Raw genomic sequence first — 19,097 nt, 5'->3', positions numbered from 1 at the left:
CAAAATATAAATGTAATTTGTATGGGATGGTGAAAAAAAATGGCAGAACCAAAGAAAGAAATGGAAGAGAAAAAAAAAACCAGGCAAAATGAAGAATATCATGCAAGTGGGATTGAAAAGAGACTAGACAGTAATTTTAGTACTGAAATTATGGTAGAGTAATTAGGTAATTAGGTAACTGAAAAATAAGATAATGGGTTATACAAATTTTTGATGCATCACTGGACTTATAGAAAGCATGTATTTCCAAGAACATAATACTCTCCACCAACCATACCTGAACACCACACACTAAAAAATGAATAAAACAAAAATAAAGTGTTAGCTGAAATCATGCCTGTGGGTGGGTTTTAGAAAGCAAGCTGGAAGATGGATCTGACTTGACTACCTATGCAAATGAAAGCTCTATTAACTGAAGCATAAGCCTTATTCCTTATAAGGAATAAGAGAAAGAAGCTCAACTGAAGTTCCTACAAAAACCCAAGACATTCTAAAAATGCTCAACTGGTCTTCACTTGGTAACGCCTGTTGGCACCTACCAGAAGCACACGAAAATTATCTTAAGAATGCAACCCTGATTTAAGACAATAAGATTATTGCAATAAGGTTTAAAAATGCTGAACTCACAATCAGCAGTCATCAAGCATGTGAAGAATCAAGTACAATAAATAATCAAAAACAAGATATTTACACCTAAGGACTTAAAATATTAGGATTGTCAGATACAAAAAACAGAAGAGTGGGACACCTGGGTGGCTCAGTAGTTGAGCATCTGCCTTTGGTTCAAGGCATGATCCTGGAGTCCCGGGATTGAGTCCTACATTGGGCTCCCTGCATGGAGCCTACTTCTCCCTCTGCCTATGTCTCTGCCTCTCTCTCTCTCTCTGTGTCTCTCATGAATAAATAAATAAAATATTAAAAAAAAAAGAAGTGCTACATAGAGTATTTTTAAAGAAGCAAAGAATAAGAACACAGACTTGAAGCAGCCACAGAAATCAATAGAAAGAGTCAGAAAGACCTAGGGGAAAAAAGGCCAAAAAACCAAAAAGAAAAAAAAAATTTTTTTCTAGAAATACCAAATAGTAGTATTGAAATTTTTTAAGCATATGAGATAAAAGATCAATAAACACAGCTGAAGAGAGAATGAGTAAACTTGATGATATATTTGAGAAGTCAACATAGAAAGATAGAAAATAGTAAAGGAAATGAAAACACAATATAGTGGAAAAAAGATTTAGTCTCTACCTTTAGAAGTCTCAGAAGGAGAGTGTAAAGAAAATGAAGGAAGCCAATATCTGATAATGTTGGCTGAGAAATCTGCAGAATTAATGACAAAAATAAGAGAACACTATTGGAAATTTTATACCTACAGATTAGAAAATACAGATGAAGCAAGTTTTTAAATATAAAAGACTACCCTGGAACATCAGTGTATGGTAAACCTTTATAGATACAAGAGCAAACAAATATTTATGGAAATTACATCGTACAACTCTGTGAAAATTAATTTGAAAAACAGAATTAAGAGGGTAATTTTTTAGAACATTATAATCTATTACCAAAAACAAATGCCAAAAGAGACAAAATATCTGTACAGAACAGTTGTAATGATAAAAGATATCAAAGCACTTTCCTTCAATAATCCACAAAGTCCAAATAGGTGAACAGGTAAGATAAATAAGGGAGTTATATGCTAATGCTATTGTAAGTATTTCAGAAGAAGAAATGGTTCGCTGGGACACCTGCACCCCAATGTTTATAGCAGCAATGTCCACAATAGCCAAACTGTGGAAGGAGCCTCGGTGTCCATCGAAGGATGAATGGATAAAGAAGATGTGGTTTATGTATACAATGGAATATTACTCAGCCATTAGAAACGACAAATACCCACCATTTGCTTCAACGTGGATGGAACTGGAGGGTATTATGCTGAGTGAAGTAAGTCAATCGGAGAAGGACAGTGTATGTTCTCATTCATTTGGGGAATATAAACAATAGTGAAAGGGAATATAAGGTAAGGGAGAAGAAATGTGTGGGAAATATCAGAAAGGGAGACAGAACATAAAGACTCCTAACTCTGGGAAACGAACTAGGGGTGGTGGAAGGGGAGGAAGGTGGGGGGTGGGGGGGAATGGGTGACGGGCACTGAGGGGGGCACTTAATGGGATGAGCACTGGGTGTTATTCTGTATGTTGGTAAATTGAACACCAATAAAAAATAAATTTATTTTAAAAAAAAGAAGAAGAAGAAATGGTTCTAAATTCTATTTATGAAACCAGAGTAACAATGACTTCAAAACCTGAAAAAAGTGGAACAATTATTTAAATTTATGATGAAATTGTGAGGATGAGTAATAGTACTAAGAAATACATAGACATAATTCAACTATATACTACAAAAAGGAAAAAATAATATAATGATCTCTTGTAAGAAAAGATTATTTTAACTACACAAGCATTAAAAAAACTTAAGGTGGCAAAAAGTACTTCAAAGAGGAATAACCAACTATGAAAAAATACTGGAAAAACATAAAACAGATAAAAGACTAATCACATCAAAACATTCACATTAAGAATTCAACAGAAAAAAGGGCTAAAGATGTAAACCATTTATAGAGAAATACAGACAGAATTTAAACATGTGAAAATATCCTTGACTTCACTCATAATAAAGGAAATACAAACTCAAAACAAAATGAATTGCTTTTCACCTATCAAATTGGCAAAGTTTTTAAAACTGCGAAGACTATGTTGGCAGAAATAGCTGGTAGAAGTAAAAATGTTATAGTTGCTTTGGAGGGCAAAAAAATCTTGGCAATATCTACCAAGTTAGAAATATATGTGAATATATACATATATATATGTTATCTATATGTATATAGATGTATATATATGTATATAGGTATACATGTATGTATTAATACCTGTGCAGACAACTGTGTGCACAAATACATGACAAATGTAGCAAAAATGGAAGCTAACAGAGAAATATCACTGACTTTAAAACTTATTCAGTAAAACAGCTGTAGCCATTACTGAAATATGAGAGTAAAGCTAAAAATACAGTGGGAAATATGACTATGAGTACAAAATAAAATGCTAAGGCATTTATAATGGAAGGAAAAAGAAAAAGTAGAAAGAACTATAAATGTCAACAGTTTATTTGAACAATGTGAATTATGTGAATATCTGAATGTAAAAGGAAGGGATCCTATGTAACAAGGTGGGAAGAGAGGCTGAAGATGCTAGTAATAGAATGACTGTCAAAGTAAAGCTGGAAATGAATTAGGAAATGTTGGTATCTAGCACACAGGTAAAAAGGCCAACTAGTCCTTTACGTTCTGTGGAAAGAAGAATGTTATCTAGAAAAGACATCTTAGGTTAATAAAGAATTCACACAAATTATCACTTAGAAGTCTCCAGTCTTTAGGAAAATATCTTTGAAGAACATTTCACAGGGGTCAACTAGTCAGGGATTAACCATTAAGGAGTCCTGGCCCCTCCTCACCTGTATGTTCCCTCCCTAACTAACCTGGACAGTGTCTCCTTAACACTTCTTCCTCCACCACCCAAGGTTCTTCTTCTTGCTCCAACTTGAAAATCACATCAGGTTTGGTGAATGGACAGCCTGTCAAAGGAAAGTAACATAAGATTTGGGCATAAATTATCAGGAACAAAAAAAATCATTAAAGAATTGATGTTGGCTCAGGGAAACCAGGCTTTCTGAGGACAAGGACTTGGTTTCTGGGGATGCTGCCCCTGAAACATAAGCAAAAATGACCTTTTGTTTTGAAAGCTACAGCATGCACATTCATGTTAGCAGAGGCACTGAAAGGTCAAACTCATTCTAACATTAAAAGGTTCTGCACATTTCAGAAATTTTGGGGAAAAAAGGTACTTTACTTCTGGAATTTGAGTTATACAAGAAACTACCCTTACCCACTGTGATTAAGTTGTTATAGTTTTCTAGCATCACATTCCGGTATAGATTCCTTTGAGCAGGATCCAACTGCTGCCACTCTTCCTGGGTGAAGTCAATAGCCACATCTTTGAATGTCACTGTTCCCTGTAACAACATACTCCTACTCAATCTGAAGTCATCCATTTTAAATGATGTGGACAAAACATACTGAATCATGTTCTCATAGTATCCAAAGGTAAGAAGTTATTTAAAAATTTACCCAGTTTTGTTATTTTCTAAAAACAAAACAAACCCAAAACATATTAGCAACATTCTGTCAGCTTATGTTCATTCACAGAATTAGCAAGCACATATCTTTAATACCTACCACAGATTAAAGAGATCTTGGGCACCAATTTATACTGAGTGTGGAAAATGGGGGGGGAATATAAAACTTTACTCAACTGGTTTGGGAACTCACTAGATGCCTGTGACTCACTGAAGCAGGAGTAAATGAAAAATGGATTTGGATGGAAGCAGAAGCAGGGAGAGAATGATATACACAATTTGAATCACAGTGGCAGTTAGATGTATTGTTCATTAGATCAGGAGAAATCTAGAAAAATGAGGATGTATTGTTCATAAGCCCTTATGTCTGCAGCCATGAAAATGGGATATGACTGCTAACAAAGTTCGCATATATTGAAAAAAGAGAATAACAAACAGCACTATAGAAATAACAGATAAAAAAGATTCATTAACAAAGTTTTTAAAGTGGTCTGAATTAGAATTATAACAAGAACCATGAGAAGAGAATATCAAGAAAGCTCTAGAATAAGTTCCAGAAATAAGACACTGGTGATAAGTTTCATGACAGCAATATGATTTGTATGTAGAAATATAATGCAATATTCCTAGTTAAACTAAAATGTTCAAAAGAGTATAGACATAAAAAATCTTCAACAGAAAAAGAACAAAGGGAGCTGTCCAAATTTTCTGCCTTTTGAGGAATTTCTATGAGAGACTGGGTGAGATAAAAAGAAATCACAATCCATGTTTCTAAGAATTTACTTCTAGGTCTATGAATATGAACATCTACTAACACAAAGGGTTCAGAGTAGGCTGTGGGCTTGATAGGAGATCCTCTTTTGGAATCCTTTCTGATAAAGATTAAGGCCATTGAAATAAACTGGTTTAAGAAACCAAAGTTCATATGCCTTAATAAGACATCCTTCATTTGTTTCCCTGCCTCAACAATTTGGTTTCCATCTATGGGAAAAAGTGCCTTGTGGGAACTATCGGACGAAAGCATCATACATCAAGAGACTCAGAGGGAGACTAGCCTACTCATGCCTTAGGTAAAAGGCATATAAGACCTCAACCCCAGGTGTAGACTCTGTAGTGATCCATGAACCAACTCTACTCCTCTTAGTTGTGGTCCAGGACCCTTAGAAAAAAAACTGTCTTAGACAATCACCCATGGACAAGAGAACTTTTATGGAAATCCAGTCTATAGAAAAGAAGTTCCAGAACACTGCTGGGAGCAAAAAATATGAGTTTAGACTTATCACAGAGGGTAAGAGGAACAGTTTGACTACTTACATCACCTATTCCCCAAGGCAGCACAACTTAGGACCATGGGAATGTTCCTGGCCAATGAATTTATCTATGGAGGAAAGTGAGAGTGTATGAGTGAGCACTCAGTTTCCTAGCTATGTGGGACAGTGTCAAAGTGGCTCATTTCTCTCTGCAATTCTGAGCTGCATGACTGGAGGGGAGAAAGAGTTTGAGAGAATAGCAGATAGGAGTCTTATAAGGCATTAAAGGGATACAGATTTTACTGTATTGCAAACCCCACTAAGAAACTTGCTCACGAGCTGCTCCATGTACTTTGCCTACAGATCCCCCTACCTCACGGGCAGCCTCAGAATTCTGCAGGCCTCAACCCCACAGCAGAGAGCCAGTCTGAATGCAGGCCAGGGAGAGGCCATAACATAAGCTTCAGTGCTGCCTTTGGAAAAACAAAAAGAGGCTGTCAGCAAGCAGCCTGATGTGCTGCAGGACCAAGAGAAGGCATACAAGCTTAAGAATTCTGTCACAAGAGAGGGCAGGAATAGTGGGGCAGGTAATTAATAGAAGTTCTGAGAAAGCCTCAGAATCCCTAGCAGTACAGATGAAAGTTACTTCTGTCCTGAAGTAGTTAATGACTGGAGGAGGTGACTGCTACTTTAAATATGAAGATAGCAATGCAAAACTTCAAGGAACATGAAAAAAATCATGGAAACATGATCTTAGAAAAGATCATAATAATCTACCAGTAACTGACCTCAAAGACATGGAAATGTAATTTTCCCAATAAAGAATTTAAACTAGCTGTTTTAAGGATATTCAAGAGCTGCAAGAAAACACAGAAACATAATTTGATGATATTAGAAAAACATACATGAACAAAATGTTAAATTTCACAGAGAAATCATAAAAAAGAAATTCTGGAGAAGAATACAATAAATGAAATGAAAATGCATTGAAAAGCATCAACAGCACAATGGATTAGATAGAAGAAAGAATGTGAGTTAGAAGACAGGCATTGTAAATTATCTACTCAGAGGACAGAAAGAGTAAAGAAAGTCTGTATGAATTATGGTGCATTATCAAATGAATCAATATCCACATTATGAGAATCTCAGAATGTGAAGAGTAAGAAAAAGGGCAGAAAGCCTATTTAAAGAAATAATGTCTGAAAACTTCCAAGTCTGAAGAGATTTTTGATATCCAAGTTCATGAAGCTCAAAGGTCACCAAACTCAATTCTAAAAAATCCTCTCCAAGACATATTAAAATAAACTGTCAGAAATCAAAAACAAAAAGAATCTTTAAAATATCAAGAAAAAGAAGCTTGTAAATTACAGAGAACACCCATGAGACTAACAGATTTTTCAGCAGAAATCTTATAGGCCAGGAGAGAAGAGGATGATGTACTCAAAGAACTGGAGGAAAAAGCCACAAACCAAGAATACACTATCCACCAAAGTTGTCCTTCAGAAATGAAGGAAAAAGAAAGACTTTTTCCCATTAAATAAGAGTTGAGGGAGTTCATCACCACAAGAACTACTTCCCAAGAAATGCTAAAAGAAGTTCTTCAAGTTGAAATGAGACACTAATTAGTAATATGAAGACGAAGGTATGTAATACACTGGTAGAAGTAAATATATAGATGAATTCAGAAAACTTTAATACTGTAACATAGTAGTGTGTTAAACATTTAACTCTAGTATAGGACAAGAACGTCAAAAATAACTATAGCTATAATAGCTTGTATATGAATACAAAACTGTGACATCAAAAAAATTAAAAAGGGGAGTAAAAAGTAGAGTATTTTTGTCTCTGATCAAAGTTAAGTTGTCAAAAAAAAAAAAAACCAACAAAGTTGTCACCAGCAAAAAACAGAATATCTATAAAGTGTTTTATGTAAGCTTCATGGTAACCATAAAGCAAAACCTACAGCAGATAAAGATAAAAAGAAGGGAACCAGAGCATACCATTACATAAAATCATTCACAAAAGAAAGCGGCAAGAGATGAAGAAAACAACAGTGGAACCACAGAACAGCCAGAAAATTATGAATGCAATTACGTAAGTCCTTACCTATATAATAATTAATGCAAATGTGTATGAACTTTTCAGAAGTCACAGTGTTTGGATGGATAAAAAATAAGACCCGAGGATCCCTGGGTGGTTCGGCGGTTTGGCGCCTGTCTTTGGCCCAGGGTGTGATCCTGGAGTCCCGGGATCAAATCCCACATCGGGCTCCTTGCATGAAGCCTGCTTCTCCCTCTGCCTGCCTGCCTGCCTGTCTGTCTGTCTCTCTCTCATGAATAAATGAATAAAATCCTTAAAAAAAATTAAGACCCAACTACATGCTGTGTATAAGAGACCTACTTAAGTTTTAAGGACATACATGGCTTCAAAGAAAAGGTATGATAAAAGATATACCACACATGTGGAAACCTAGAGAGCAGAGGTAGCTATACTTGTATCAGACAAAACAGACTTTAAGCCAAAAACTGTAATAAGAGACAAAGAAGGTCATAAAATGATTAAAAAGTCAATTCAGCAAGAGGATCTAACAATCATAAATACATATATACACAATGTTGGCGCACCAAAACATTAAGCAAATATTAACATCTGAAGAGAAAACTAGAAAATAATGTAAGAATTGTATGGGGCTTCGCTTTTAATCATGGATATCATCCAGACAAAAAAATCAAATAAGGGCAGCCCTCGTGGCCCAGCAGTTTAGCGCTGTCTTCGGCCTGGGGTGTGATCCTGGAGACCTGGGATCAAGTCCCATGTCAGGTTCCCTGCATGGAGCCTGCTTCTCCCTATACCTGTCTCTCTCTCTCTCTCTTGCTCGCTCTCGCTCTATCTCTATCTCTGTCATGAATAAATAAATAAAATCTTAAAAAAAATCAAATAAGGAAAACACTGAATTTCAACTATACTTTAAACCAAATGGACCTAAAAGACATATACAGAATATTCCATCCAAAGGCACCAGAATACATATTCTTTTCAAGTGTACACTTACTTAACATTCTCCAGGACAGATCTTTTGATAGGTTAGAAAATAAGTCTTAGTAAATTAAAGAAGAGTGAAATCATATGAGGCATCTTTTCTGACTAAAACAGAATGAAACTAGGAAACAATAGCAGGAGGAGAGCTGGAAAAATCACAAATATGTAGAAATTAAACATCACACTCCAACAATCAATGGGTTAAGAAAGAAATCAGAAGGAAAATTAAAATATATCTGAAATGAAAATGGAAACACAACATATCAAAACGTATGGGATACAGCAAATTAGTACTAAAAGAAAGTAAATAGGAATAAATACCCACATTAAGAAAAAAAGATCACAAATAAACATAACTGTTCTCTTAAAGGAACTAGGGAAAAGAACAAACCAAGTAAAAAGTTAGCAGAAGTAAAGAAATAAAGACTAGGGCAGAAATAAATTAAACATAAACCAGGAAAACAATAGAAAAGACCAATGAAACTAAGGGCTAGTATTTTTCTGACAAACATAAAAAAAAATTAGAAGAGTCAAATAAAATCAGAACTGAAAGAGGAGACATTACAATTCCTACCACAGAAATACAAAGGATAATCAGAGACTACTATGAACAATTAATAAAACACCCAACAGATTGGATAACCTAGAAGAAATGGATAAATTGCTAAAAACACCATTTACCAAGACTGATTCATGAAGAAACAACATCTGAATGGACTCATAACAAGAAAAGAGATTAAATCAGTAATCAAAAATCTCCCAAAAGAGAAGAGCCCAGGATTAGATGGTTTTCCTGCTGAATTCCAACAAACATTTAAGAACTGGCAACATTTTTTCTGAAATTCTTCTAAAAATTGAAGAACAGGGCAGCCCCAGTGGCGCAGTGGTTTGGTGCCGCCTGTAGCCCAGGGTGTGATCCTGGAGACCCGGGATCGAGTCCCACATCAGGCTCCTTGCATGGAACCTGCTTCTCCCTCTGCCTGTGTCTCTGCCTCTCTCTCGCTCTCTCTGAATGAATAAATAAATAAATCTTTTAAAAAAATAAAATAAATAAAAATTGAAGAACGGTCCCAACCTCATTTTTTGAGACCAGCCATACCCTGTTACCAAAGCATATAAGGACATTAGAAGAGAAAACTACAGGCCAATATAATAGCAAACCAAATATATTAGCACTGTACTAACAAACCAATATATTAACAAACCAAATTCAACAGTTAAAAGGATCATACGTTGTCATTCCTAGGATGCAAGGATGGATCAACATATGCAAATCAATAAATGGGATATATATATTATCAGAATAAATGATAAAACCATATGATCATCTCAACAGATACAGGAAAAAGAAGATAGAAAAAAACAGCATTTTACAATAATTCTCAAGAAAGTGAGTATGGAAATAAAATATCTCAACATAATAAATGACATAAATGACAAGCCTACAGGTAACATCATATTTAATGGTAACAGGTCAATAACAAGATGAAGGTGTCCATTCTCACCACTCCTATCCAACATAGTCCTGGAAGTCCTAGCAGGACTTAGGCAAGAAAAAGAAATAGAAGGTACCCAAATAGAAAAGAAAGCAGTAAAAACAGTCTTTGTTTACAGATGATATGATCTTACGTATAAAAAAATCTCCTAAAGACACCACCAAAAATTGTTAAAACTAATCAGTGGGTTCAGTGAAGTTGCAGGATATGAAATCAAAATACAGATATCAGTTAAATCTATACACTACCAACAAAGTATCTGTAAAAATAGAAAATAGGGAAAATCCCATTCATAATACCATCACAAACAATAAAGTACTTTGGAATAAATTTAACCAAGGACATGAAAGAGCTGTACAGTATTATAACACTTTGATGAAAGAAGTGGGAGAGAAGACACAATCAAATGCAAAGATACCCCGTATTCATGGATCAGAAGAATTAATATTGTTAAAATGTCCATACTTCCCAAAACCATCTATTGATTCAATGAAATCCCTATCAAAATTCCAATGTTTTTTTCCCCATAGAAATAGGGAAAAAAACCCAAACATTAAAATCTGTATAGGGAAAAAAACCCAAACATTAAAATCTGTATGGACCACACAAGATCCCACATACCTTAAGCAATCCTGAGAAAGAACAAAGTTGGAGGCATCACCTTTTCTGGTTTCAAACTATAATACAAAGTTACAATAATCAAAATAGTATGGTACTGGCATAAAAATAGATGTAAAGGCTAATCAATGTCAAGAGTACAGAAATAAACCCATACACAAGGTCATTTAATATATATTTTTTAAGATTTTATTTATTTATTCATGACAGACAGAGAGAGAGAGAGAAAGAGGCAGAGACACAGGCAGAGGGAGAAGCAGGCTCCATGCAGCGAACCCTATGTGGGACTCGATCCCGGGTCTCCAGGATCACACCCAAGGCTGAAGGTGGCACTAAACTGCTGAGCCACCGGGGCTGCCTGGTCAATTAATATTTAATAAGGGAATCAAAAATACTCATGGGGAAAAGATAGTCTGTTCAATAAATGGTGCTGGGAAAACTGGATAATCGCATGTAGAAGAATGAAATTGAACCCCTAGTACAACATTCACTAAAATTGACTCAAAATGGGTTACTAACTTAAACATAATACTTGAAATTGTAAATCTCCTAAAAGAAAACACAGGGGAAAAGCTCCTTGACATTAGTTTTGGCAATGATTTTTTGGATATGATATCAAAAGCATAAACAACAAAAAGCAAAAATAAAGGGGGACAACAGCAAACTAAGGCTTCTACACAACAAAGGAAACAATAAAGTATAAACGTGATCAATATAGGAGAAATTATTTGCAAAATATGTATCTGACATGGGGTTAATATCCAAAATATACTATCAACTCATACAACTCAATAGTAAAACATCAATCTCATTAAAAATGGACTGGAGACCTGAGCAGACTTTTTCCAAAGAAAACCTACAAATGGCCAAAAGGTATATAAAAAGATATATGACATCACTAGTCATAAGGGAAATAATGATTTCCTCAACTACAATGAGGTATCAAATCTGTTATAATGGCTGTCATCAAAAAGACAACAGATAAGAGTTGATGAGGACGTGGAGAAAAGGGAACCCTTGTGCACTGTCAGTGATATAGCCGCTATGGAAAAGAGTATGGAGGTTCCTTAAAAAAGCAAAACTAGAATTGCTGGGGATCCCTGGGTGGCACAGCGGTTTGGCACCAGCCTTTGGCCCAGGGCGCGATCCTGAAGACCCGGGATCGAATCCCACATCGGGCTCCCGTGCACGGAGCCTGCTTCTCCTTCTGCCTGTGTCTCTGCCTCTCTCTCTCTCTCTCTCTCTCTGTGTGTGTGTGTGTGTGTGTGTGTGTGACTATCATAAATAAATAAAAATTTAAAAAAATTAGAATTGCTGTATGATCCAGCAATTCTGTTCTGGGTATATATCCAAAGGAAGTGAAATCATCTTGAAAAAATATCTGCACTCCCACATTCACTGTAGCATTATTCACAATAGCCAAGATATGGAAACAACCTAAATGTCTATGATTGAATAAATAAAAAGAAGATATGGTATGTACACACACAGACGCACACACATACACACAATGGAGTATTATTCAGCCATGAGGAAAGGAAATCCTGCCATCTGCAATATGGGTAGACCCTGAGGATATTATGCTAAGTGAAATAAGTGACAGAGAGAAAGACAAATACCCTATGATCTCACTTGTGTGAAATCTTAAAAAGCCAAATTCTTAGAAACAGAGTAGAATGGTGGTACCAGGGTTTGGGAAGTGGGGGAAACGGGGAGATGTCAGTCAATGGGTATAAACTTCTAATTATAAGGTGAATAATTTCTAGGGATTTAACTTACAGAACAAGGTGATTACAGTTAAGAATACTGTATTATATACTTGGAATTTGCTAAGAGAGTAGGTCTTAAATGTTCTGAACATAAAAAAAAAGATGGAAATTATATGACAAGATGGAGATGTTAGCTGATCCTGTGGAGGTAATGATTTTGTAATATACAAGTATCTCAAATCAAAACCTTTTATTATTTTTTTAAGTAAGCTCTATGTCCAATGTGAAGGTCAAACTCACAACTCTGAGAACAAGAGTTGCATGTTCTACTGATTGAGACAACGGGGTACCCCACCACTGTACATTTTAAACTAACACAGTATTCTATGTAAAGTATCTAAATAAAGCTAAAGAAAAAAATTTGTTAAAAAAGAAAGCAAAGTGTCATATTTTTAAGACCCTGAATTTCTGGGAGTTGTTGAAAATTCCCCTTAACTGGGATAAAGACCAAACTAAGCTTGGACAAAGCACTTAGTTAAGAAGTAGAGCTGAGGGGGAAAAAAAAAAAAAAAAAAGTAGAGCTGAGGAGAAAACATAATGGAGAAAGCTTGTCCTTGTATAATGGTTTCACTAATCACAGTGAACAGGAACATATAAGATGAATTCTTGGGGTGCCTGGGTGGCTCAGTCAGTTGAGCATCTGCCTTTGGCTCAGGTCATGGTCCCAGGGTTCTGGGATTGAGCCCCATGTTGGGCTCCCTACTCAGGAGGGAGCCTGCTTCTCCCTCTCCCTCTGCTACTTCCCCTGCTTGTGCTCTTTCACTCTCTCTGTGTCAAATAAGTAAAATCTTTTTAAAAAAATAGATGAATTCTCTTCATAATACTGCCTCAGCCTCAGATTTCTCCTCAGACAGATGGACCAATAAACTAGTAAATAAAACTTAAAAACCAACACAGCAGATTTGGTAAGAAAATCCTAACTGCACCCAGGCTCAAGACTGAGAGAATTCAAAAAGAAAATGAATAATTTCAAAGGTAATATGGGAAGAAGGAGGAAAGATGGCAGAGCAGGGTGATCCTGGGCTCACCACCTCATCCTACTGAGGAAACAGCTACATCTAAGCAACTAAGTGAAAATAATGTGAAGACTGGTAGAACAGGCCTTCCACGGCCAATTATGGAGAGAAGGCCTTTGAAAGGGTAAGAGAAATGGACATGTGGTTGAGAAACAAACCTCTGGTATGAATGACTAACCATAAACTTGAGGGACATCACAAGCATGGAGAAGTGATAGGATCAGACCCCATACCAAGCACCCCAGGTACTGGAGATCTGTACTGGGAAGAGTCCCCATAAACCCTAGCCTTGAAAACCAGCAGGGCTTAACCTCAGAAGCTTTAAAAATCAGTGGGATTAGCTCCAGGAAAGCTGGAGGGCAGTAGGAAGCTGCCCTTGAAAGAGCCAGAATACTAATTAGCCTGAAACATAGCACAGAAACAGTAGTGCTTGGAGTATATGTGAAGATTATTGACTAATCTTAGAAAGTGTGCTGGAGGGACAGGGAACAAAAATGCTGATAAGAGCCATTTCTCTTCCCCTCCCCCAACCCAGATAACCAGAGGCTTGTGAAAGCCAACACTAACCCTCTCTATCTACCCTGCTAGTACTGCGCCCCAACCTGAGGTCCCCCTGTCAACCTTCCCCATCCACCTCATCCACCTCAGTAGGCATCCCTCTTAAACAGCTCCACAAGGGCTGCCCGGAACCAGACTACTTCTACAGTAGTCCTCAACTTTCAAGACCAAGAGATGTAGCTGACCTACTTAATATATATACAAAAAATACACAGAAAGTTAGAAATGAGACAGAAGAATATGTCCCAAATGAAAGTACAAGACAAAATCAGAGTAAAAAAGTGAAACTAAATGGAGATAAGCAATAAACTTGATAAAGAATCCAAAGTAATGATCATAAAGATTCTGCCTGGACATGAGAAAAGGGTGGATGATCTCAGAAGTCAATGAAGGGATAAAAAGTATGAAAAAGAACCAGTCAAGGGCAGCCTGGGAGGCTCAGCAGTTTGGCACCTGCCTTCAGTCCAGGGCGTGATCCCGGAGTCCGGGGATCTAGTCCTGTGTCGGGTTCCCTGCATGGAGCCTGCTTCTCCCTCTGCCTTTGTCTTTCTCTCTCTCTCTCTCTCTCTCTCTCTCTCTGTGTGTGTGTGTGTGTGTGTGCCTCTCATGAATAAATGGATACAATCCTTTTATAAAAAAGGGAAAAATGGATAAATAATACAATAGTAGTAAAAGGTTTAAATCCACTTACAACAATGGACAGATCATTCAGAGAAAATCAACTAGGAAACAGCGGCTCCGAATGACACATTAGACCAGATGGACCTAACAGCTATATATAACATGACTTTCAAAAACAGCAGAGTAGGGGATCCCTGGGTGGCTCAGTGGTTAAGCACCTGCCTTTGGCCCAGGGCGTGATCCTGGAGTCCTGGGATCGAGTCCCGCGTCGGGCTCCCGGCGTGGAGCCTGCTTCTCCCTCCTCCTGTGTCTCTGTCTCTGCCTCTCTCTCTCTCTCTCTCTCTCATAATAAATAAATAAATAAATAAATAAATAAATAAATAAATAAATAAATCTTAAAAAAAACAGCAGAGTACATCTTATGTTCAAGTGCACATGGAAAATTCTCTAGGACAGATCACATTTAGGCTTCAAAAGAAGTCTCAATAAATTTAAGAAGAGTGAAATAATATTAAGCATATTTTCCAACTCAACAGTATGAAAATAGAAAAAAAACTGAGAAAAAGAAAACTGAGAAAAAGAAACAGATGTATGCTAAACAACATGTTTACAACAACCATGTTAAAACAACCAATGGGTCCACAAAGAAATCAGTGAGGAAATTAAAAAATATTTGAAGACAAATGAAGATGAAAACACAACAGTCCAAAATTTGGGGGAATGTTGCAAAAGCTGTTAGAAGAGAGAAGTTTATAGTGATTCAGGCCTACCTCAAGAATCACGAAAAATCTCAAATAAACAAGCTAATCTTACACTTCAAGGAGTTAGAAAAAGAACAAATGAAGCCTAAAGCCAGCAGAAGAAAGGAAATGATAAAGATAAGAAAAATAAAAAGGATATAGAAACTAAAAAAAAAAAAACAGAAAAGATCACTAAAACTGGGAGTTATATCTTTGAAAAAAATAGAATTGATAAACCTCTAGCCAGACTTATCAGAAAGAGAGTTCCCAAATAAATAAAATCGCAAATGAGAGAGAAGTAACAACCAATATCACAGAAATATAAATAATGAGTATTAAGGAAAATTATATGCCAAAAATTGGAGAACCTGTAAGAATTGGATAAATTCCTCCAACATATAAACAACCAAAACTGAAACAAGAATAGAAAATCTGAACAGATTAAAAAAAAAAATCCAGCAAAGAAATGGAATCAGTAATCAAAAAACTTCCAACGAACAAACATCCGGACCACATGGCTTCATGGTGAATTTTACCAGACATTTAAAGAAGAGTTAATACTTATTCTTCTCAAACTATTCCAAAAAGTAGAAAAGGAAGGAAACTTTCAAATTCATTCTATGAGACCAGATTACCCTGATACCAAAATCAGATAAAGACATTACTAAAAAAGAGAACTACAGGCCAATATCCCCGATGAACATAGATACAAAAAATCTCAATAAAATACTAACCGAATCCAATAATACATTTAAAATATCATTCATCACAGTCAATTGGGATTTATTACTGTGTTGCAAGGGTGGTTCAATATTCACAAATCAATCAACATGATACTTTACATTAATAAAAGAACAGATAAGAACCAAATGATCATTTCAGTAGATGCAGAAAAAGCATCTGACAAGTACAACATCCATTCACTCTACAAACCCTCAAAAAAGTAGGATTAGAGGGAACGTATCAACATAATAAAGGCCAAATATGAAAAACCCACAACAAATATTCTATATGAGGAAAAACAGAGCTTTTCCTCTACTGTCAGGAACAAGACAGGAATGTCCACTCTCAACAGTTTTATTTAACATAGTACTGGAAATCTTACCCACAGCAATCAGACAACAAAAAGAAATAAAAGGCATTCAAATCAGCAAAGAGAAAGTAAAACTTTTACTATTTACAGATAACATGATACTATATATAGAAAACCCAAAAGACTCCACAAAAAAACCCCTGCTAGAACTGATAAACTAATTCAGTAAAGTCACAGGATACAAAAATCAATCTACAGAACTCTGTTGCATTTCTATATTCCAATAATGAAGCAGCAGAAAGAGAAATCAAGTCATCAATCCCACTTAAAACTGTCCCCAAAACAGTAAGATGCCTAGGAATAAACCTATCCAAAGAGGCAGAAGACCTGTACTCTGAAAACTATAAAACACTGATAAAAGAAATTAAAGATGACACAAAGAAATAGAAAGATGTTCCATGCTCACGGATTGGAAGAACAAATATTGCTAAAATGTCTGTGCTACTCAAAGCAATCTACACATTTAATACAATTGCTAGCAAAAAATATCAACAGCATTTTTCATAGAAATAGAGCAAACAATCCTAAAATTTGTATGGAACCACAAAAGACTCAGAATAGAAAAGCAACTGAAAAAAAAAAGAAGTTGGAGGCATCATATTCTGGACTTCAAGTTGCATATTATAAAGATACAATAATCAAAACAGTATAGTTAGTACTGCACAAAAACATATAGATCAGAGGAAAAGAAAACCCAGAAACGAACCCTCAACTATATGATCAATTAATCTTTGACAAAGCAGAAAAGAATATCTAAATGGGAAAAATATCTTTTCAACAAATGGTGTTGGGACAAGCAAAACATAAAATGAAAACACTAATTCAAAAAGATACATACACCCCTATGTCTACTGTAGCCTTCTTTATAATAGCCAAGATATGGAAGCAACCCTAGTGTCTACTGATAGATAATGGATAAAGAAAATGTGATATACATACATATATATATATACACATTATACACACATACATATATATACACACATATATATGTGATGGAATATTAGCCATAAAAAATGAGATTTTTTAAAAAAAATGAGATCTTGCCATTTCAACTGACGGATCCAGAGGGTATTATGCTTAGTGAAATAAGCCAGAGAAGGAAAGACAAATATCAGCTGATTTCACTTCTATGTGAAATCTAAAATACAGGGACTCCTGGGTGGCTCAGTGGTTGAGCATCTGCGCTTGGCTCAGGGCGTGACCTGGGGTCCCAGGATCAAGCCCTGCATCAGGCTCCCCATGGGGAACCTGCTTCTCCCTCTGCCTGTGTCTCTGCCTCTCTCTCTCTGGGTCTCTCATTAATAAATAAAATCTTTAAACAAAAAAAGAAATCTAAAAGATCAAATAAAGAGAACTGTTGGTTGCCAGAGGGTAGGCAGGTGGGTAGAATGAGCAAAATAAAGAGGACTAAGAGGTATAACCTTCCAGTTATAATAAAATAAATAAATAAAAGGAAATATGAAATCTACATGATCTAAAATGAAAAAAAGAAATCTGTAACAGTATGCTACTGTATCACAGAATATTGCTCTTCCATCCCAGTATATATACTCTATCCCTTTTCCAAATTTTGGCTAGGCTCATGGCCTCCTGGATTATTCTTCAATTCCCTGGAATCTAGGTATTTTTATATAACCATATTCTGGATCATGAGATGAAAGTAGAAATATAATGTGCAACTACTGGAGAAGTTAAAGGGATGAGGTCATACTTTTTCTGTCTTCCTTCTTCCTGTGGAATAGTAAGGAAATGAGATAGCCAGGCAAATCTAGTCATTTGGGTTAATGAAGCAGAAGCCAACTATTAGAGGATAATAAGACAGAGCAATGAATAGAAGGATTCTGGTTCCCTATTCCTTGGAGATAGAGGACTAGATCTGTTTGTTGGTACCTGAACTTCTACATAAGGGACAAATAAAATTCTGTCCTGTTTAAGCATCCGTTATCTAGGATTGCTGCCACAAGCCGTCAATAGGGTGAATCTCTAGAGACAGATAAAAATGCTCATGCCAGGAAGAGAGCAGTTCAAAGTACTATTTTTGCAGCAACCACATAGGTATGTTCTTAGATCCCCTTCAAGAGAACTAGTTTTGATAAGCATAGTTGGTGAACATCCTCTAGCTATTCCATCCTTGCTTCCACTATTGAGTTCATGCTGAGACCATGATCTATCTTCCCAAGCTATTCCCAGCCAAGACTAACAGTGAGGGTATTAGAGTCTAGATCATTTCTACCTGATGTGAGACTCATGGGAAAGCTTTGGTCAGCTGGCTAAGTCTTTGAAACTGTTGTATGGTGATCTGAGTTAGCAGAAGAATCAATGAGCTTAAAGAGAAACAGATCAATAGAAACTATGCAATCTGAAGAAGAGAAAGAAAAAAATTTTTAAATAAACACAGACTTAGAGAAATGTGAAACAGCAATAAGCATATCAAAATCTGCATATATGAACATCAGAAGGAGAGAAATAGACAGAAAAATATTGAAAGAAATGACTAAAAAAATGCCTAGATTTTATTTTTAAAACCACCCTAATACACAAATCCAAGACACTCAATGAACCCTAAGCAGGATAAAATATGGAGATACAAACCTAAACACATAATAACCAAAATGCTGAAAGTAGACTTCCAGGGAAGATGGTGGAGCAGGAGAACCCTAAGCTCACCTGTCCCACAAATACAACTAGATAATATTCACATCAGTG

At 36.0% G+C, this 19,097-nt stretch overlaps 1 protein-coding gene across 6 annotated transcripts in view; it reads right to left on the bottom strand.

The window, feature by feature from the left end:
- LOC112928477 (uncharacterized) overlaps positions 1-19,097 on the bottom strand; it is a 166,922-nt gene that overhangs the window by 7,082 nt on the left and 140,743 nt on the right. For 4 of the 6 annotated variants that reach the window (XM_072746850.1, XM_026010216.2, XM_072746968.1 and 1 more), the window contains 2 exons: positions 3,939-4,065; positions 3,532-3,627 (listed from right to left, as the gene is read on the bottom strand). In XM_072746850.1, coding sequence (XP_072602951.1) covers positions 3,532-3,627; positions 3,939-4,065 — 223 coding nt within the window. The remainder of the gene's footprint in view (positions 1-3,531; positions 3,628-3,938; positions 4,066-19,097) is intronic. The other 2 variants (XM_072747172.1, XM_072747214.1) reach the window with 1 other exon arrangement.

The sequence above is a fragment of the Vulpes vulpes genome, chromosome 1 (genome assembly GCF_048418805.1).
Source record: "Vulpes vulpes isolate BD-2025 chromosome 1, VulVul3, whole genome shotgun sequence".
NCBI lineage: Eukaryota > Metazoa > Chordata > Mammalia > Carnivora > Canidae > Vulpes > Vulpes vulpes.
This window is presented reverse-complemented; position numbering and strand designations above follow the sequence as displayed.